General features: G+C 25.2%; 2 protein-coding genes and 1 long non-coding RNA gene across 5 annotated transcripts; 2 read left to right on the forward strand and 1 right to left on the reverse strand.

Moving 5' to 3' along the window:
• The first annotated feature begins 97 nt into the window (after positions 1 to 97).
• LOC127291171 (uncharacterized) lies at positions 98 to 18,432 on the forward strand. Its single transcript, XR_007844556.1, has 4 exons — positions 98 to 199; positions 667 to 725; positions 12,623 to 12,838; positions 18,153 to 18,432. It is a non-coding gene; the product is annotated as an uncharacterized LOC127291171 (long non-coding RNA).
• On the forward strand, positions 1,080 to 4,439 carry LOC127291168 (sorting nexin-6). 3 transcript variants are annotated; one of them, XM_051320097.1, is made up of 11 exons: positions 1,080 to 1,370; positions 1,511 to 1,561; positions 1,780 to 1,995; positions 2,105 to 2,226; positions 2,314 to 2,450; positions 2,729 to 3,036; positions 3,142 to 3,324; positions 3,622 to 3,639; positions 3,955 to 4,018; positions 4,081 to 4,166; positions 4,236 to 4,439. In XM_051320097.1, exons 1-11 carry the CDS (start codon positions 1,365 to 1,367, stop codon positions 4,284 to 4,286), a joined length of 1,242 nt encoding a protein of 413 aa, XP_051176054.1. In that variant the 5' UTR covers positions 1,080 to 1,364; the 3' UTR covers positions 4,287 to 4,439. The 3 variants fall into 3 exon arrangements, with proteins under 3 accessions (XP_051176054.1, XP_051176056.1, XP_051176053.1); XM_051320099.1 differs by lacking the exon at positions 3,622 to 3,639 and having other exon boundaries at positions 1,083 to 1,370; XM_051320096.1 differs by lacking the exon at positions 1,080 to 1,370 and having other exon boundaries at positions 1,502 to 1,561.
• Positions 9,696 to 20,548, reverse strand: LOC127291170 (zwei Ig domain protein zig-8-like; the record flags this gene model as incomplete). Its single annotated transcript, XM_051320101.1, is given in 3 exon segments — positions 9,696 to 10,575; positions 14,189 to 14,399; positions 20,414 to 20,548. Coding segments are annotated over 3 exon segments (453 nt in total), but the record flags the coding sequence as incomplete, so codon positions are not given.
• Positions 20,549 to 22,823: the final 2,275 nt, after the last annotated feature.

Consider the following 22,823-nt stretch of genomic DNA (forward strand, 5'->3'; position numbering starts at 1 on the left):
TTTTACAATCGATTATTATTTTCGATATATCGACAGTGCGATAATCGATTAAGTTCATGGTGTGAACGATAGAGGCGCTGTTATCGACATTCGTCAGGTGGACTTCGACAATGCCGGTGATAGTGAAGAAGAATAAGTGTTAATTAGTGTTATAATTGCAAATAGATAATTAATTTATGAGTGGGTGTACAATTTAGAGGTCAGTAATGGTTTCCTAGTTAGAAATTAGAATTTAAAATTAAAATCTGTAGTATAATGTAATCTTGAAGTTTTTTCTCTTTTCTTTAACAAGGGGAAAGACAAATAACATGGCTACCACTTTCCCCCCAATTTCCAATTGTTGATCGTGTTTGTAAACAAAGTGATAGAATATTTTTTCTTTAGTTTTCACAATGATAAAGTTACATTTATAAGTTCATATAATTCCGAAAGTAGATGAAACCTAACTAGGGAACATTTTCTATTTGCATTTACTTGCAATTTTGGCGCAATTACTTGGCGCCAATTTTCTCCTGCATTGTCGAAAGTACTCAAAGTTTCATTTTTTGTATCTTTTAAAATCAGTTATTTAGAATATTGTCGATCAAAAATCATAGCTTTCATTTAAAAAGAATTTTCTTTAAGTAGTTTTTCAACTGTAAAAAAAGTGTTTGTGTTTCTTTACAGAAGAGGATAATTGCAGAGCAGAAGTTCCAGAAAAAAATTGTACATCAAAGAGCAGTAATGTAAGTTAATTATTATTCTTAAAATTTACTTTTAAGTTAAAATATAATTTTATTTGTAATGCTTAAAGAAGTATATACATGTACAAAAAAGAGGATGTAGGGCATTGTAATTTTTAGGTTAAAATAATTTTCAGATTAATGTAACAATGAAAATTATTTTTTAAACAATTTTTTTAATTAAATTTTTTTTATTAATTAATTTTTTTGCCGTGGCGCAAAATTATTGCGACACTGGCGGGCATTTTCGAAAGCTGCGTTGGCTTCAAAACACAAGTCAACTTTATTACACGTAGTTGTACTATACAATCGTTTAGTGGTTTTTAGTGTTGTGGATCGTCCCAAATAAGTAATAATAAAAATGGTGTAAAACGTAAAATTCCTGGTAACGTTTGGTAAACTTTGCAAACTTCGTACTGAAAAAATTCGACACGTAGCCCGTAAACGGAAAGAAAATCACACATTGCAATGAAGGAGTATAATAATTTTCAAGGCCATTTACTTTAATAAAACGTTGAAATAATTGAGAAGAAAACAGTGTGTTCTGTGTTTGAGTTCTCTTAAGTTGTATTTTTTTAATCTCAGTGTCAATTTGTTTCGTGACAAGTGCTTTGCGGTATCAGACGGACGCAATTTGACGCCATGATGGTAGGTGGAACCTGTTATCATTATTTGACAGCCGGTTATTTTTTTGCTTATTATTAATTAAAAAATTTTAATCTGTAGAGAACAATCAAGTAATTTTTAGTTTAAATTGTTTAATATTAAAATTATTAAAAATGTTACAGGAAGGTATATGTGAAACTAATGATATCCTAAACAATGGACCTACAAAAAAGGTAATTAATATTATTTTTCTGAGTACTTAAATGTTATCAGATAACTCTTTTTACATGTAAAATTAGTTGATAGTATATTTTAGAATAAGTTATGATAAAATTTATACATGTCATGTATATTTTGTGCTAGATAAAAAATATATAAAGGATGTAAATTTGAAAAAAAATGAAACACTGTTTCTAGATTTATAATTAATTAATTTTTTTGTTTTTTGTAGGCGAATACATCAGACCCAATTGATTTATCTGATAAGTCATTGCAAGTGGATATATCAGATGCCCTTAGCGAGAAGGATAAAGTTAAATTTACAGTGCATACAAAAACAACATTACCCGAATTTCAAAAGGAAGAATTTTTAGTTGTTAGACAACATGAAGAATTCGTCTGGCTTCATGATCGATTTGAGGAAAACGAGGAATATGCAGGATACATTGTAAATAATTAAAACATTTATTTATTTTAGTGAATTCATTTTTAATTTTTTGCTTTATAAGGTATTTTATTAAATACCTAGGTAATAATATAATTTTTTATCATTGAAGATTCCTCCATGTCCGCCTAGACCGGATTTTGACGCTTCTCGTGAAAAATTACAAAAACTCGGTGAGGGCGAAGGAAGTATGACAAAAGAAGAATTCTCTAAAATGAAACAAGAATTAGAGGCGTAAGTTATTTATTTATTTTTTTTGACACAAATTTATATGCTTTTTTCTAAAAATTGTATTTTTGTATAATATTCAAAATTATTTAGAGAATATTTAGCGACATTCAAGAAAACAGTAGCGATGCACGAAATGTTTTTAACAAGACTGGCACATCATCCCGTTTTCCGAAACAATAACAATTTAAGAGTATTTTTAGAATATGATCAAGATCTTTGCGTCAGAGGTGAAAATTTTTGAGAAATTTTTTAAAATTCATTTTTCACAAAACTTTGTTAAATTAATGCTATTTTAATTAATTTATTTTAGTAATTTAATTTTTTCATAAATTAAACTAATAATAGTAGACTTATATAGTTTTTAAATTAAATAATTTAATTATTAATTTAATAATTTGTGTAATTATTAAAAAAAATTAAATTACTAAAACAAAAAAATACTAATTTAACAATGTTGTGAGAAAATAATAATAAAAAAATTTTAATGTTAAATTCTATTTTTCAGGTAAAAATAAAATGGAAATGTTTGGTGGATTAGTAAAATCATTATCGAAAACAACAGATGAATATTATTTGTCTGCAACTGTAAAAGATGTTAATGATTTTTTCGATCAGGAAATGACATTTCTTCATCAATATAATAATAATTTGAAAGAAGCAACGAGTCGTGCTGATCGACAAACAATGAAGCACAAAGATGTTGCCGATTCTTACATAAAAATTTCGACAAATCTTCTTCAATTGGCCACGTCAGATTCGGGAAAACTTGAAAGGTTTTTAACGAAAGTTGCAGAAACTTTTGAAAAAATAAGGGTAAGAATTAATTCTAATTGAGACAATTTTTATTTGAAATTTAATTAATTTGATCTCATTAATAAAAAATTAAATACTTATTTTTATTTGTTTTTCTTTTGTTAGAAAGTCGATGGTCGTGTTGCTTCCGATGAAGATTTGAAATTGTCTGATACTTTACGTTACTATATGAGAGATTCAGCTGCTGCGAAAAGATTATTATTTAGACGATTGAAAGCGTTACATGCCTACGAAACGGCAAATAGGGCTTTGGATAAAGCTCGTGCTAAAAATAAAGACGTCCATGCCGTAAGTTTAACATATTAATTAATTGTTGCTAAATCATTAAATTTACATACATAATTTACATATAGAAATATTTTAATATATTTCTTTTAAAGTAATTATTTAAAATCAAACATTCATGCAATTAATAGAAAGTTTACCAATTATTATTTTTTTTTTTTGGACAACAAAAATTTAATACAATAAAAAATGAAAATAAAAAAGCACTAAAATTCACGCAGATTGTGTATATAATTTACTAATTGCATGTACGTTACACAATCTTCTAATGGGTGCTTAAATTCTTTTTTGCTCCTCAAGGCACTGGAGGTCGCAGAGGTGTGTGTTCATTTCACTTATGCGTAATGTCTATATTGTAAATTGAATTTAAAAAATTTCTTTCCTTAATGTCTAGCAGGAAACATATTTTGCGAATGTTGGTGTTGGATATATAAATGCATGATCTGTTTAACAAAATATTAAAATATCTTATTTCTTTTTATTAAAAATATCTGCTTTATTAAATTAAACTATTGTCTGAATGTCTTTAACTTCGTATTTAGTTATTAAAACCATTATATTATTGTCACGTGAAAATTTAATACATGTTTGTCGAATTTACTAATTTCAGTTTCATTTCTTTTTTCTAAATAGGCTGAAACAACACAAACTGAAGCTTGTGAAAAGTTTGAACAAATGTCAGAAAAAGGAAAAGAAGGTATGTTAAAACAATTGCAAAAAATTTTCAACAATTTAATATATCTTTATTTTTTTTTGTAGAATTAACGGATTTTAAAACTAGAAGAGTTGCTGCCTTTAAAAAAAGTCTCATCGAATTAACAGAATTAGAAATCAAACACGCGAAGGTAATTTAAAATTAATTTTTCTTATTTAAAATTTTTTAAATAAAATTTTTAATTGATATATTTTTACAGGCACATGCTGAATTGCTCAAAAAGTGTCTCTCTAATCTTAAGGAAGAATGATTTCAACGATCATTATTGCCACATTATATAAAACGCGCAGAGCGTATTTTTTAAATGAAAAAAAAAAATGCGATGTATTTAACGTATATTAAAAAAAAATTCCTTTTTTTGTATATTATTATATTATATTATAATATATTATATTATATGATATATATTTTTTGTTATTAATAAGCAATAGCCTTTTAATGAGAAAAAATATTGATAAAAACATTTATATAGAATATCGAAAAATTTCGCAAGATTATTATATAAATGAGAAATATGTCTCTTTATTAATTTTTCGATAACCTTCTATTGAAATGAATGTTTAATGAGCTGCTGAATCTGATTGAAAGTTAATCTTTGACTGCAAAGAGGTTAATAGATATATTTACTCGAATTATATAATATGAATATTTTTCATGATTTTTCGAATTGTAATATTATTATATAGTTATATAAATATGTATAATTAAACTTCTTGTATAAATGATAATATTTTCATTAATAGTTATTTCTTACCTCTTTGCAGTCTATTATGTTAAATTTATAAGAATATTTTTTCTTTATAATTATATGTGTAAAATAAGGTAAAAAATTTTTTTTTTATGAATAAATGAATGTTGAGAAAGTGTAATATTGAATTTTTTTTTTTTTCCTCAACATTTAGAAATATGAATTTTATGATTGGAAAATATTTTACAATAAGCAGTTCTGTTATTAGAATAACTTTATGCTCTAATTATTTTTAATTCATCTATAGAAATGATAAATAAGTCAAAAAAAAAGTTTTATTTCATAGATTTTTATTGAATTGAATCATTGTGTCTATAATACATGATCGTAGACATATACTGAGAAATTTTTAAGTCGCAAATACCGCTTTTAATTCTTTTAGAATTAATTCAAGATTCCATAATGTTTTATATATACATATAATATGTATATATATTTAAATATATACTCTTTTTCATTGTTTTTTTTTTTTTAATCTTAACAGATCCTACGTATAGTCTATATGGACCGTATATGCAAAAGACTGAAAGTTCGATTAGTCTAGTGCATATATATTTCATTAAAATATCTTAATTAGATCAATAATTACATCGTAGTTTTTTTTTCTTCTTTTTAATCATAATAGTAATAAAACGTCAAGTATATTATACGCAATAGAAAATTTCTCGTAAAAATGATACGATTTGGTTCTTGGTAAAAAAAAAAGAAAATGAAAGTGAGTTCATGATTTCGCGCTTGCGTGACATACTTTGATCTTTGCTTGCATATATATGAGTTAATGAAATTCATTTATTAAAATTGTTTAATAATGTACAAAGTACTTTTTTACTCTCTACATCTGAATTAGTTGAAATTTTGCATAATTTAAATTTCTTCCGGTTCCTTCATTTTATTGGATTTAATTGAATTAGTAATTGACTTTTTTTTGCTGTAATAAATTCTCATAAGATTTGATTGGTTCATAAAATTTATATGTTATAATTGTTTAATAAAAATTTAATAATCCTTTGTTAATTAATTCATTAATAATTTGTAAAAAATTTTTTATGGATAATTTTTAATAATTTATCGTATTAATTTTTTTTTTTGAGTGAAAGTAAATCCGTAACTGATTCAATTTTGAAATATAATGAGAAATGGATTTTTTAATTATGCAAAATTTTTCTCGAATTGAAGATATAGTGAGTTTGTCAGTTGAAAATGTATGTTAATTATAAAATTATAATCTCTTCTCGGGCATATTTTAATTTACAAGCTCTCGTTTTATAAGTAAATTTTATGAAGTGATTGAAATATAGGAACTGACTTTTCACTTATAAATGCAAACAAATTCAAAGTTTACAGTAATTTCTTTCTATTTGAAATTGACTTCACGCATTTTAGATATTGATTAATTTTATTCTAATTAATTACGAACGACTTTTCCTCGTAAGTCATAAAATTCATTACGTACAGTTTATTTAATCACTCGATAAATCAATTCTCGAAGTCCTCAAGCACTCAGGTTTCAAATGAATATTTAAAAAGTTTTCAATATATTTTAATTTGTTTTTAACTTTGTGTCTGTGTAATATTTCAGTGATATCTTTATAAATAAAATTCGTTAAACTTTTATAAATACAAAAGATTCTGAATTTTATGAGTTTTTCTCGAATATTTCTCTTTTCTTTTAAATTACATATTTATTCAATAAGAAAAGGGGAAAAAAAGTTTAAAAATAGAAAACAAAAGAAGAAAAATGCAAAGAAACTTGAGAATTTGAGGAATTTCATTTTGCATTTGTGTATAGATTTTTCTTAATTTAAAAAATTTTACATAAATGAAATATTATTTTCTTGGATTGACTGGCAAGGAACACCATACAGACGTTCTAAACAGGACTGATCACACTCTTTCAAACTGGTGTTATTTACAACAATAATAATTAATCGATCATTAAACGATGCTTTTTTTATAATAATGAGAGACGTAAAATTTTGTGATTATTCTAATTCTTAGAAAAAATTTTTTTTTTCTTAGCCATCTTTTTTAAAATGCTTATCGATCGTGCATTATTAAATTTCTATAAAAACGAGATTTCAATTTCAGATTACTCGCATTCACTTTTTTAATAACATAAAAATTCTTAATGGACTTAAAAGTTTGATAGAAATAATGGAATATCACATAAAATATTCTTTTTCAAGATTTTATTTTATGTATTTATAAAATTTCGAATCCTATAATTTTAGAAGTGATTTTACAAATTTATTTCTTTAAATTTACATTCGTGTCATATTTGAGAGAATTAAATTTAGGAATGTTATTTTATTTATAAATATAATTTGATTGGATATATATGATAAATTAGAGGATGATTAAATCAGTGCACAGAGTTGTTAATAATTTAAACAAGATGCAAAAAGTTGAATTACAAATATGAGAATAAATATGCATTGAATTTTATTTCAATCTAATTTTCATGTTTTAATATAAGATATCTTTGATAACTTTTCCTTTAAATAGAATGATATTTTATTTAAAAGATAAACTGATATTAAAATTTTTGTTCAATTTACGAATCGTATGATTCTTTAATAATTTAATATTCTCAATATAAAAGTGAACTTAGTATTTTGTAAATTAAAAACAATTAAAGTAAAATTCGTGAAATTCATACAAAATTTTCCAATTAATGAACATATTTCTGATTATTGTCCAATAATGATTCTGTGACTAAAAATAAGTTATATATATGAAAATTTTAGATTTACCCTGATTATTATTCTTTCGATTATCTTCGAAGTGTGCCATAATTTTAGGTTTATGCATAGGTAGCTAAAAGTTAGTCATTTACATAAGATTATGTAAAATAGCAGTATCGAAGTCATCTCTTAGGGCAAAAAAAGGGGGGAAATTTTTTAAATGAGATAATACACATAACGTATAATGAGCAGAAATTATCATTACACTGAGTGTCAAAATTTTTATCAAAAAGGAAAATTTTTTCTTTTCGTACAATATCACATTTGCTTCAATTTAATAATTTAATAATTAAAAAACATTAAATATTTATATTCAATTGTAAAAGTCTTTAATATTTTTATTAATTTAAACATTTTTAATTAATATGTAACTCATTAATATTTCGATTTAATTATTTAATTTTTGGGACAAACAATAATTTTTATTTATATGTAAAATTCTTAAAAATATTTTCAAGCTTTTTAAAAGCAAATAAAAATTTTATTTACAATTAGTATGAATTTTACAAGATTGAATTTTTATTTGTCCCTTATGGTAAAGTAAAATATATAGTAATTTAAAACTAATATCAACATAGATGATTGTCATAGATGATAATTTACTTAAAATAATTTTTTCATTAAAAATCAATCTCAATTGTTAAAAATTAGATTTTTTTTTTAAAATTTTATATTAAGTTGCATTGATTATTGATGTTTAATTTCTCATAATAATAATATTCAAATTTTCCTTGTAATTTATAAAAATGTTTAAAATTTCATTTACTTGAATTTCGATTTGGATAATATATTTTTGGAAAGTAGTTGATTTTTATTTTTAAACACAATCGATATGCATTTAGTGGCTCGCTATTCGTATATGACATTAAATTATTTCTATGTTTAGTACAATATTTGGGTCTTCGGAGTTTCCGCAGTGCAATTTGTAATATTCAAATATTTATAGAATAATTCAATTTTTAATTGTTACAATTATAAATTATTAATTATAAAAATAATTATTATTATATATAAAAAAATAATTAATTGAATTAAATGCTGGATTAATTGTTTATTGTCAAATAAGTATTTATTTGGTTTCAATAAATATTTTTTTGAATAAATATTTATTTAATTAAAAAGAAGAAAATTAATTTATTTAATTTCAATTAAACAATAATCACACAAATATAATTTTTAACAGTTAATTAATCCAGCAGCTTAATTTTTTCAGTTTATTTACAGCTTAAAGTGAAATTTTATTTCATTTTCATTTTTGAATAAAATTTTTTAGTACTAAAAAGGTTTATAATTGAATTTAAAAAGAATGGGGGAAAAAAATTAATCGGCATAGAAAAGAGCATTAAAGACAGCACTCTTGATAAGTTATATTAGTTTCACGTAGAATAAAACCGCGGAAGAGATGATACGGATTTATATAATGAGAATAGTGGTTCTCTCTTTCTCTCCGAAGACTCAAACGATTGAACTGGGTCTCGAACGATTTCGATCAGGAAATATAACGTAGATAAAATGATAACTGAGGATATAGCATATTGAGACTGACATGAGTCCACATACATGAGACGTTGCTACACTTTTCGTTTCCGTAAATCGGGTCTAATTTCAAGAAAGAGAGAGAGAGAGAGAGAGAGAGAGAGAGAAGGCGCTTTCTCTCTCTCATATCCGTGTCATTATATCCGGCGAAGGATACATTCGAGTGAGCTCTGGCTTTACGCGAAATGCAAAATCAATATTTCATTTCTGTCCTCAGGAAATTGCTTGCTTGATGTATAACAATTATTATATTGTTAAAATGAAACTTTTGTGATTCTAAATTTATTTCACTTTTGGGATCAGTCATTTTTCACAAGGACACATTTTTTTCAATTCTTGTTTATTATTTTTAAAGTAGGTTGAAAATTCACTTTTCTTTTACATTTTATGCGATACTTTTCTTTCTTCTGTTTTTTAATGTAATTTGAATTTAATTGTATGTATAATGATTATTATTTACAAAAATTGATTTAGTTTTTTTATAAAAAAAAATTATCGCTTTTCTTTTTTTATTTTGCAAATGTAGCAGAAATGTCTCGATATAAAATGGGAATTTGTTTTTTGGTCAGGTATTCGGCAACGAATCGTGAAATTTATATATTTGAACTCATATAATATTGCATGGAAAAGATTTCTCTTTTTCTTTTTTTTTAATGCATTTTTTGAGATAGTTTGTCGTTTCTTCTTCCTGCGACTTTTGATGATTTAGTATTAAAACGAAAGAAAGGTTGCCAAAACAAAAAGCATAAGTTTTATTTTCCCATTCATTTTTTTTTCACTACTGCAAAAAATTTATTTGATTCAAATAATTTGACTATTATCAAATATTTATTTATATTAAAAATAATTAATTAAATTGTATATGTTTCAAATAGAGAAATTATTAGTTCAAATACAGTTTATTTAATTCAATTATTTGGTTTAAGTAAATATTTATTTGATAATAAAGTAACCGATTATTCGAATCAAATTTTTTTTTCGCACGTATTTGATAATTTAATGATGTTACTTTGCTTCATTTGGAAAACTAAAATTTGAAATTATTTCAAAATTATGGAAAAATAATTGTAAACTCGAAAAGGATTAAATTTACAAACGGATAGATTTTGTTATTTGAATTACTTATTTTTATTTATCATTAAGCCAAATCTCATCTCGATAGGCATCCATCGTCCACCAAATATTTACGATTAACAATATTTACACAATTTAGGTGATGAATAATGACTCCAGATATTCATTTTCTTTTTTTTGATAATATCTTTTTGTTTTTTTTTTTAATTTTTGCAAAATTCTCAGACCAATTGCTATTAACCTCGATGTGAAAAAAACCGATAGTATAGTTGTGAAATGTTTCTATCTATCACATAAAATAAATAATTATGGACATTTTTAATGAAACGTTTATCGCACTAAAAGGGCGCTGAATAATATTAGTGTTAGCACCAAACTTTCTCTTGTTCTATAAGATCCCGACGTTTTCCGTCGAAGAATCGCTGCCATTTTGTCACCTGAAAATAGAAAAGAAAATAATTATTAAAATTTGTTTATTTATTTAAATATTATTTAATAAAATATTACAATACTCTGCAATTTCTCCCAAAGGAAATAGAAACTTTTGGATTAAATTTTTTCTATATCCTAAGATTGAAATAGAAATTACTTTTTATAGTCGTTTTTTTGATAATATCTTTGACATGCAATCCTGAACTTGATTTGATTTTTATTTTTTAAAACATATATTTAATGGGGAAAAAAAAGTGTTATAATAGTTTCAAAAACTGAAATAAATATAAAATTATTGATTTTCAATATAGGGTTGAATGATGGTTTTTTACTTTTATCACGTCTGACCTAATCGGTATAGCTATTTCACTTCAAATGTCCGATGAAATACGTCCGTGACTATACTGAATAGTTTTGAGGTGTGTTATTTAAAAAAAAAAAAAAAATGGTGAGTGCTTTATATATCTATATAAAGCATCATCAAAAATTTCCATTTTTATTCTCTCTAGAATACCACTTACGATGCTTTTGTATTATGTCCATTGTCTTTTGCAGAATTTACTATTCATAAACGTAAAATTCATACAAAAAAGAAATCATTCTGACATCCCATCTCTCTCTAAATTACAATTATACAACGAGAACTAATTTTTTTTATTTTATAAAATATTCTTTCTTTTCTTCTTTATATTTATTTTTATTATTATTTTGTTTCACAAAAATTATTCTCTATAAATAAAAAAATAAAATCAAAATGAAAATTATTAATGTAAATTTCCACTTATGCGTGAATGTTAAAAATTTATGGATTTTACTGGTGAACTTTGTAAAAATGTCAATTAAAATGAAACTCATTGAATTGTGAAAATAAGTGAATTAAAAATGGAACATTGATTGGTTGTATACAGCCAATTAGTTTAAAACAAATTGACTTTTGGTTATATATTTGTTTTTGATAAAAGAAAATAGAAAACAAATATAAAATTAATAACTGTAATAAAATTCTTAATATTATTTTTTTTTTTTATTATTTTTCGATCAACTTTACCTATTGATTCAAATTTTTCGAATATATTTATTAACCGGTGAAAAGTATAAAAATAAAAATCAGTTGACAAGTTAGGAAAATATTTTTGGAATTAAAAAAAAATTTAAGAGATTTATTTCGTTTACGTGAGTACTTTCCGAGTATCATGTATAGAAAATCTCCTGTTTGAAATTCAGAACGAAAGTGAGATGGATGTCGTGAAAGTCTTGTTTTCATAATAATGAATGTACAGCAATTTCTATCCTAAATATAAATGGATTAAGAACACATGAATGATGTATATTTTCATGATAATAATGAAGTTTTAAAGTACCATCATTTGTTGCATTCATTTTGAAAGTGTAAAAATTGTCCTCTAAATTGTATACGCCGGTTTGAATTTTTTTTTTTAAATCCAGTAATGTTTGTATATAAGTGGCTGATTTTGATAAACAAATTTTACTAATATTAAATTAATTTATTTTGTTTACTAATTCTTTAAAATAATTAATATAGATTTAAAAAATCAGTTGTAATAAAAAATTATTAGTAATTTCTTACTAATTCTTTATCAGATTTAGAGAGTGAATTTTCCAATTTTTGCCCATTGAGTTTACAACCCTCTTTTATATATTATATCACATGCGAGGATAACAGATACATAAGTGGATAATCGTTTTACCATTACCTATATCTCAAATTTTCTTTCCCTTCACACCTCATGCTATTCAGTTTATTTTCCAACTATATATACTCAACCGCTGATGTAACATGCCGTAAGGTATAATTAGGAGAGGAGGGTGAACTTATCAAGTTAAATTCATCGATCAACTATAACACGTTGTGAAATTTTCATATATATGAAAAATGTTCATTTTTTTATCGATATATTTTTTATTTAATATACATCCGCTTTTTTTTAAGAGTAAATTATTTTTATATTACTATATAAAAATTACTAGATTTACAACTACAAACTACATTTTAGTACAGCGCTAACAGTATTTTAATTTTTCTTTTTGCAGATTCTATCCTTGATGGCTTATGGTGTCACGTACTTCAAAAATAAGGGCGAAAAAAAGAAGGGCACAGAATTCTACATATTCAGACTTTTTAGAACTCGGTCTATTTTTATGGTTATTTTTCACATTTTCTGAATGGAAATTTAACTTGAAAGTAGGGATCTCCGAGGGCTATTTAGTTTGAAAGAATCTTCTTGAAGCTGAGAATTCGTTATTAAGGTAAATTTTTTAATTTATTGAAATTTTATTACAAAAAATTTAGTTGTATTTTTTGACGTGACAACGTCTTACACCGAGGTCTAAGGAGTTAGTTAATCGATTACTTTAGATTTAATCTTGATGCCACACTTATTTTTTTCAAATTTGGAAATTAATTTTTTTTTATAGTTTTCTATATTACCGACCGGTTAAAAATTTAAAATGTTAGTACAGCGCTGACTGTTGACCCAAGCAGCACGGAATATCCCTTGAATACCACCGTGTAATATTCCCATGATCTTCCTGGAAAATCAAAATGTCCGCATCATGGGAATATTCCACAGTAACATTCAGGGTATATTCCAGTGACATTGAGGGTAATATTAAAGGAATATTCCAGTGATATTGAGGGAATATTCCACGGTTATATTGAATTTTTTTTTAAGTGTTGAAATAATAGAAATATGTTATAAATTGTTATTTGAATAAGCAGGAAGATTAAAAACACATTTAAAAAAAAAAAATTCAATGTAACCGAGGAATATTTCCTCAATATCACTGGAATATTTCCACAATATCACCTGAATCTCCGCTTAATGTCACTGGAATATTCCATGAATGTCACCGAGGAATATTCCCTCAATGCCACTAGAATATAGCCTGAATGTCACTATTGAATATTCCCATGATGCGGACATTTTGATTTTCCTAGAAGATCATGAGAATATTCCACTGTGGTTTTCAACGGATATTCAGGGAATATACCGTGCTGCTTGGGGACAGTAGACACTGTATGAAAAATTTATTTGATTCAACTAATCGGTTACTTATTTATTATTATTAGATTATTCAATAATTAAATTAATAAGTAAAAAATCACTGATATTGATAAATTATTATTAGATTTAGTTTACAGTAAAAGCGTGGCAACCCTACATAATAGTACCAACCATGTAACACAAAACTGTAAATAATGGCGGTGAAATTTAAAAAGTGTTGCTAAATAAAATGATTTTAGAAAAATTAGAATTTAATAGAGAATAAATAAGAATACTTTGGATATTGTTACATACTTTTAGGTTATGGTGGGGAAAGTTTAAATGGAATATATTGTCAAGTTATAGGGCGATATGTCGCTTTTGTAATGTGAACTATTAGGAGATTTCAGTTGTAAGTTCTGATGAATTGTCTCAGATTGCGTGAAACGGGATAAGACTGTCTGTGGCATAGTCCCAAAGTTGTTCGAGTGAGTTTGGTGCATTGTATGGGTTTGTAATGACAGTGATTGTGTCAAATTTGGAACACAGAGTAGTAGTAGTGGTGGTGGTGGTGGTGGTATTAGTATATAACTAGATGAGAATAGTGACTTGCCTTCTGTAACGAAGACATAGATCGATGCAGGCTTAGTGTTAGATGCACTGCACGTGTAATTGCCCGTATCCGATTCGATCGCTTGGCGAATGGTTAGCTTGCTTTGGGTTGGTCCTGATTCGGTTAATACAACAACGCTTCCACGCGTTGTGTCATAGTTTATCATTCTGCTATTGTGATACCAGAACACGTACTGCGGTGGCGTTGGACTCTGAAATTAAAATTTCATCCATTACTATATCGTTGAGAGCATATTCCCAAGGGTATTATGTGTATATAGTGGGTGCTTATTATTCTTCAATGAACCTCACCAACAGTTGTTATATGTATATATATATACTTTCAAAGGCGCATTTTACAATTTTAAAATTGTTCCACCCACTTTCTCATTCTTTGCGTCCATTCGCTAAAATATTTAACCGCGTTAAAAGGATTGCATCTTTTATTTTAAAGGGAGAAAGAAATGATCATCTAACAATATGTATACGGTATAAAAAGATGTTTTTATTTATTTTTGTGTTTGACTTTTGGAAATTTCTTTTGTTATCGGAATTCTCTTTGGTTTATATAAGAGAATTTCTGATTTATTTATTTTTATACATTTATGAAGCCGTTTTCGCAGTGTGGATAAAATTTAATCCTCCGAGAGGTTAAAGGCAGTAGATATATTCTGCGCAGAAGCAGAATATCTCCACCTCTCGGAGGATTAAATTTAACCATACGGTGAAAACGGTCTCTATGTATCTTTAAAATCGTAATTTAGAAGCCATAAAAATATTTGTGAGCTTCGTGGAAAAATAATGTCAAAAAAAAAATTTCCTCTGTCTCTTAAAAATAATGAACATTAATTGTATACGGTCTGCATAAATTTTATCTTGAAATTTACCTGTTGGCTTTTTTTAATCGTTAAAAAACAAAATTGATACAGTAGCGACATAAAAGAACCCCTTAATAATGAGATCATTTTACAATGTTTTGTATACTTTATTATCATGTGACAATATTATTATGTTATTACTATAATAATAGCAGATTAATTTTCTTCTCTCTGATATACCTATAATAATGTACTTTCATTTTCTCGATTTTCGTTTAATATATATATAATATTTTTCTTTGTTCTATTTTCTTTTTGACATTTTTGAAATATCTCTACACACATATAGACCTCAAAAATGGTATTTTCAATTATTATTTTAGAAACCATATTGGCATCGTGTTTATCTTGAACAATGCATCGATCTGCTCAGCAGGTTGTAAAGCAATAAAGATGCGGTTAAAATACGGGACGGAAATTTCGTTGTGCCTCATTCATTTTATTATGGATTATTTATGAACTATAAATTATTATTATGTGTACATTGTTCTATATTTAATCTCAAATAATTCAGTGGACATTTTTTTTTTTTTTATTATATTTTAGCATAAATATTGACATTTTTACAATGTTCTAACACTTTTGATAAAGACAAATTTAATACATCGATTAAATTTTACTATTATAAAAAGTGTCATAAAGAATAATCGCGCAAAATTGAAATATTTAAAAATGAAATAAAAAGAAAATATTAAAAAAATTATTAAAATTTAGATTTTTTAAATATATGTTTAATTTAAATTTAATTTTTAAATTAAGTTGTTTCACAGATATAGCATTTTTAAAATGAATTTTAACAAAATTGCGATAGTGAGTGATAATTAAACTCGTAAATTTTGTTTCGCTCTTTAACAAGAAACTGCCCGTAATTTGTGGATATTCAAATAACATATTTCATTAATTTTTATGGATATTTAAAAGAGGTGAGAGTTAATGATTTTTTTTTAAAGGTCAATTTATTAAATTCGAAAGTTTATGTACATGCATTCATTATCTGATAGCGGAAGAATTAATTTAACGTGAATATTTTTTATTAGATAATATTTTCAATATATTTCTACTATTATATATTTTTTTTTTTTTACTATATTTTTTTCTACCATTATCTTTTTAGAAAATATTTTTATGAAATTAAAGTTTTTGTGACTTAGTTTTACAAAATAAAAAAAAAAGACGAACTTTATATTAAAAGCAGGAAAAATAAGTTGCAAAGTCGACAAAATTTCAAATACTATATATATTCGAAAGTCGATTGATAGTCTTGGTTTTATGTTACTATAAAGTTTGTTATATTATAGGTATATATACTGAAAGGGAACGAGAAATATGAAAGTTTTTATTAGCCAATCAAAATGTAAAACATAGATCTTATGGGTTCACTTTCTGAGAATTTTCCTGTGTTAATTTCGCATCTTAAACGAGAAAGATTTTTAATAGGATGTTGTAATAAAGTTACAATATTGAAGCACATGTTTTGAGAATTTTATCCTTTAAATTAGGTTATATTTCGATATTTCCATATGCAAGGTAATAAAATTTATATATTAAAATATTCATTTTAGGGTTTATTTAAATATGTTCACGCATTTTGAATAATTGTAATTTCGACGTGACAACGTTTTACTCCGAAGTCTAGTTATACGATTACTTTAGGTTTAGTCTCGATGCCACACTTATTTTTTTCAAATTTGGAAATGAATTTTTTTTTATAGTCTTCTATATTACCGACCGGTTAAAGATTTAACATGTTAGTACAGCGCTGACTGCTGACAGTAGCCACTATATGAAAAATTTATTTGATTTAAATAATCGGTTACTTGATTATTATCAAAGAAATATTTATTTGTATCAAATAAATATTATTTAAGTCAATTAAATGGTATTTGTTTTAAGTACAAAAATTATTGGTTCAAATACAATTTATTTAATTCAAATAAAAATTATTTGGTTCAAGTAAATATTTATTTGATAATAGTCAATTAATCAAGTATTTGAATCAAATTAATTTTTTTAGTGTGTTTAATTACAAAATAAATACTAAATATAAGTCTTATAAAATATATTTTAATTAATTAAAAAAAATGTCTCCGCCCGTGTAATGAATACAGATCTCGGTTTAATTTTTTTTAGTCTATTTACTTTTTAACATCGTGTGTGTGTCAATAAGTCAATATAGAAAATTTATCCAAATATGAGCAATATATTTGATATTATATTATTATTTTATTATATTTATTTTTAAAAAATAAAATAAAATTATCTGTTAATGTTATTTGCTATTGTGAATATTATATTTGGAAAGGGAAATAAATTACGTTAAAATAATAAATAAATATCATATTACAGTTTATTTTAAAAGTAAAAAAAAAAAATATATAGAGAAGATTTAAATGTCAAAAGATCAATTCCCTTAAGGCAAAGCGTAAGGTTCACGTAACTTCCACTCAAGTTTTTGCGACGATAGGGAAATTTGATTCCTCTCTTTGCCCTTGGCCCATCGTCGCGACATCCACTTAACAGGATTTCCGCCCAGTGAGTTTAGCGAAGATTAGCAATTCGACGCCACTAGAGAGAGGGTTGAAAGGAAAGGGGGGTTAGTAGAGAGAGAGAGAGAGAGAGAGAGAGATTATGGTTTATATATCGACATGCTGACAGGTACACACATTTTACGTTTACATTAACACGCAGCTTATATATCAATTTGTTTCAACTTTATTCACTTAGATACAGAGATTTTTGTTTCTTATAAGGTTTCGTTCAATAAAAAGGGTTAGAAAAAGTTATCAAGAGACTTAAAGAACAGTGATTGATGATAAAATTCAATCAAGTTGATTGAAATTTTTATACACGCATAAATGACATCTTTTTTTATTTTAACTATATGGCTTCATTTGAATTGACTAAAAAAAAGGGTTTCTCTATGCTTTCCCTAATACAATTTATCTATATAATAACTATTTTTCATATTTGTTTCAAGTTTAAAAAATTTTTCCAATATAACTAAATTTTGTTTTGTTATTTTTAATAATTATATTATCATTCTGTTTTTATTATTATTCGTTGTTTAATAAATTTTTTATTTTTCAGGCCTGGCACAAATAACAAACTAAAGGACAAGCAGAGATTTTTCGGAAGTAGTCCATTAAGGAACAGGAAGGGACAAAGTTGTCATTGCTCCGAGGAAGGATTCATCGAACGGTGAGTCGTTTTTTTTTTGTTAGCCCTTTTCTATTTATTGTTTATAAGTTAATAAAATTAAAACAAAGTTAGACACTGTTTATTATGATAAGAGACGTCGTCTGACTAAAAACGACCTCTTCTACTTAAAACGCGTTTTTTTTATATTTCCTTTTTCATGCTTATAAAAATATTACTTAATTTTCTCCGAGACAATTTTTTTTTGCCTTTTTTATTTATTTTATTTTACCAAAAAAATATACAGAAAAAAAAATTTTAAAAGAAAATTTTCGAAAAATATTGAAAATGATATATCTGTACAATAATAGATATCATTTTGTCGTTTATGTTGACCGTGATTGTTTTTTTTAATTAAAATAAAAATCAATTCAAAAACTTTTCAAGTGCATAGAAAAAAAAAGTTAGGTCAACACTATTCTCTCTGAGATCTCTTATTCTGACAAATTCAACAATGATTTTGGTCTGAATGAGCTCGTATAGATATCCATCGGTAATTCCATTAAACTTAGTAAGTAAACTTAGATGGCAAATAGTATAGTAAGCGCAATAAATGGGAATTATTTACTGAAGAATCCAACAGTAAGAATTCTCAATTTCAAACCAAAATCTCTTTTAAACAACTTCGCAAATAGGAGTTAGGACATGAAAGATTTAGGTATTTGTCTCTTATTTCTCGTTTTTATTATTATTTTTTTTTTTTGTACTTTTTGTCGGGTTTCTGGGCAAAAGTGTGAGAAAAATAAGTGTCTTTTTAACGATATAGGTTTAAATAGAAGGAGGAAGGAAAATGGAAAATAAAATCCCGTAAAATATATTAGAGACTGTGTCTGTAGGGGTGAAATAATTTCATTTAGAATCGGATTCCACAGGGGTGTCAGAATTGGATAAATTTTGTAATTTAGTTTAATAAGGTCGTCGTTGTGTAAGAAAACAATTCATCTTTTCTCTTTAGTGTTTTTTTTTTGTTAATTTTTCCTTTATAGCAAAAAGAAAGGTGTCAAACATTTTCTTTCGCATAATGAAATTTTGTTTAGAAATGAAAAGAAATGTCAAATGTAATTTTATTTTATTTTTTTTTGAGTTGATTCTATACTGAAAATAGGAATAGATATATCATTGGCTTACAATTGTAAGGTGGAGTGAAGTTCAGATTGAAAAATGGACGGTAACAAACGGTTTTCTTCGTTCACAAAAGTCACACGTCTTGTAGTTGTCGGAGGGATGTAATCGATCTTGTTGGAAGGGAAACGTGCAGTTTCACGGTTTTTGTCAAACCTATTTATTGGTTCAGCAACGCTCCTTTTTTCACAAGATTTAATTTAATTGGGCAAAAACGTTCGAATACTATTATTCTCTTAAAACAAATATTATTACAGTTAAAAGAAAGGAATTAGAGTATTTTTTGTTTGTTTTCACAATGCAAATGTTTTTTAGTTTTGAAAAAGACTAAAGAAAATCCATATTGAAGTGAATCTTTACGTGCAGGAATGTAAAATAAATTTTAGTTGTTCTACTTTTTAATAATACTTGTTAAAATCTTAAAATTGCGTGTTGCATATTATACTAGTCATATTTACGACTTCATTTTACTTTTTTGTTTTTTTGTTTGTACAAACAACCATTGCAAATGTAAATTAAAAACCACACACACATATATATGTGTTTTTATGTGAGATGAGAAAATGAAAATGTTTTTTTTTTTTAACTTTTTAATAAATTGATGTTTTGTTAGTTTTAGAGAAAAATTTGTATTTATAAAAAATACGTTTGCATTTTATGCAGAAAGAGAAATAAAACATGAAAATTAGTGTGTAAAAGTCAAGTATTACAATTGTTTATTGCAAATTATTTTAAATTTAACTTTTCCTGAACTAATTATATCCAAGAGAGAATTTTTTTTTTAAACAAATAAAATTTAAATTATTATATTTATTTAAGAGATAAAAACCTATTTATTTAGTACAAATGAAAATTTTATTTCTTGCAAATATACAATTTATGTAGCATAAATAAAATTTTTATTTGTTGCAAATAAATTTCATATTTCCAATAAATAGAAATTTTATTTATTACAAATAAAATTTTTATTGGAACGAAATTAAATTTATTTGTAACAACTAAATCAATAGAAATAAATTATTTTCATTTACCTTTTCTATTATGCATACGAGATTTATAATAGATCCTACGTCGACGTGGTGCTCACCACTCCCTAAGATAGTTGCTTCTGGTACCACTATTTTTAGATTCACAAAATGTGAAACAATTCCAGTACTTCTCGAAATCTGCAACAAAAATTTCGTAACGTTATGATAGTAAACATTTTGTTTTTATATTTTTAAAACCAAGTTATTAATTAATTTGGAATTTGTTTGTTTCTTTTTTTTTTTAATAAAAGCATTTATAATTTTACTAAAAATTATATCAAAATTACATGTAAGCACGTAGTAACATTGAAATGCAAAATGTACGCATATAATTTTAATAAAAACTGTGATAAATATTTTTTTTTAAACTTGTAAAAATAATTGAAAGTTATTTAAAAATATTATTTATTTATTATTAATTAAATATAACTAAATAAAATAATAATTAAAGTATAACTGAATAAATAAATAAAATAGAGGTTAAATAAATGATTTCGAGGTTGCATTGTTTTGTAAAAGGGCCTTAATTTTCTTAGCTAATATATTCCATTGGAAAAGTAATTACTTTAGGTTTGAATAGGTTTCTCAATAAAGGACTTGATTCCAGGCAGTAAGCAGGTACATTTCGAGCATTATGTTTACATTGAGTTACAAACAAAGGGTGGCCACCTCTTAAATTACAGAAAATTTATTCGAATCTCTCGTCAATCGTAAAACGGAATTTGGCATGTTTAAACATGTTCGTTTATAATCGAGTTTATCGTCGGTCGTGTAAATTTTGCCAGTGATCGGGTTTTAAAAAATAAAAATAATAAATTACCATTTTATTAGGATTTTTATCGATTTTCAACGTAGATAACTTTCGGAATTTTCAATTTTCTTTTTAAAGAAATGATTCATTTTTTAATACGAAAAATAAAAATTTTACTTTACAAAAATCCCAAAAAGTTTCATGACAATTTCGACAAATGTTAACCCAAAAAATAATTATTGAAAAAAGTGAAACAGGGTTTTTTAATTTAAAAAAATTTTTTTTTTTGAATTTTGTCTACTTTGGTCCATTGTAGGTTGGAAAATAAAATTGTGCTATCAAAAAAGTGCCCTTTTTTGTAGGGAACTCTCTCTCTCTCTCTCTCTCTCTCTTTCTGCATAATTTTTCTAGAATTTTCAAGGCGATGTTTTAAAAAATTTTAATTTCAAAATTTTTTATCCACTTTTTTGCATATGAAGTTCGTTGTTCAAAAATGGTTATAATATTTTGCAAGAGAGTTGACAGTAAAATAATTGATGTAAAATATATATATATACATTTATTCTTGTTTTTCATGCGTGGCATGTAGTATACAAATTCATATATAAATTTCAATAAAATGCACATTGGTCTTGATTTAATCTGCATATTTAAATCGATATTTTATGTGTGATAAAAATGTTGGGAGATTTCCTGTTTTGTTTTCTCGTTAGCTTTTTTTTATGATGTGCCATGTTCGATGTAATAACTGTCATTTGAAGTGTACATTTTATGATGAAGCCAGATTATTAAGTTGTTTTTGCAGTTAATCACAATCATTTCACTTGATTGTTCAGTATAAATATTGGCATTTTTTTTTTACGAAATTCGACTGTTGCATAATATTTTTTCTATTACCAAAATAATATTTACAGTAAATATTTGAAAAATGTTGTTACACTTTTTAGTTTTTTTGTTTTAAATTTTTGTTTTTAATTCTTATCTGATTTTCTTTCGCCTGAAAAATTTCTTTTATGCTGCAATCTGTAAAAAAGAAAATTTGTCGGTTGATCGATAAAATTCTTGATGAGAATTCCTTGGTTTATCAGGTCTCTCTAAAGTAAAATAGTATTTCAAGGTCGAGGAAATTGTAATTTAAGAAAGAGAATTGTAGAAAAATGTGAAAGTTAAAGGTCATGAGATTGATGAGAGGAGAAAAACACTAAAAAGATAAAAAAGGTTGTCTGCTTCAGATAGTGAGAGGTTCAGTTTAAAACCTTTACCCTAAAGTAAAATTGAATTCAATTTATTTTAGGTAAGGAGCAGTTTTGTAAAATTTGACATTTTCGATTATAAATTCAGAATTCTAAATTTTTTTTCTCTAAAAACTCTATCTTGCATTTTAATTGCAATTTTATTAAATACTAGCAATACACGGTCAACTTTCTAATATAAAGACATTTAAATCATTGTGATAAACTTATTTTATCATTCAAAATAATGATAAAATTATAAAAAAATTCAATTTTTCATTAGGCAGACCATTTTATTGCAAATTCTTACACAAAATACACCCAACAGTGTAGAAAAAAATTGACAGCCCGATATAAGTAGGGGAAGACACCTATTCCAACATTAAAGCACTTTTTGTCATAGAAAAATTGACAAAAAAATTCAATTCTT

This window comes from Leptopilina boulardi, unplaced genomic scaffold, assembly GCF_019393585.1.
Source record: "Leptopilina boulardi isolate dan_hultmark-lab unplaced genomic scaffold, ZJU_Lbou_2.1 LbouV2_126, whole genome shotgun sequence".
NCBI lineage: Eukaryota > Metazoa > Arthropoda > Insecta > Hymenoptera > Figitidae > Leptopilina > Leptopilina boulardi.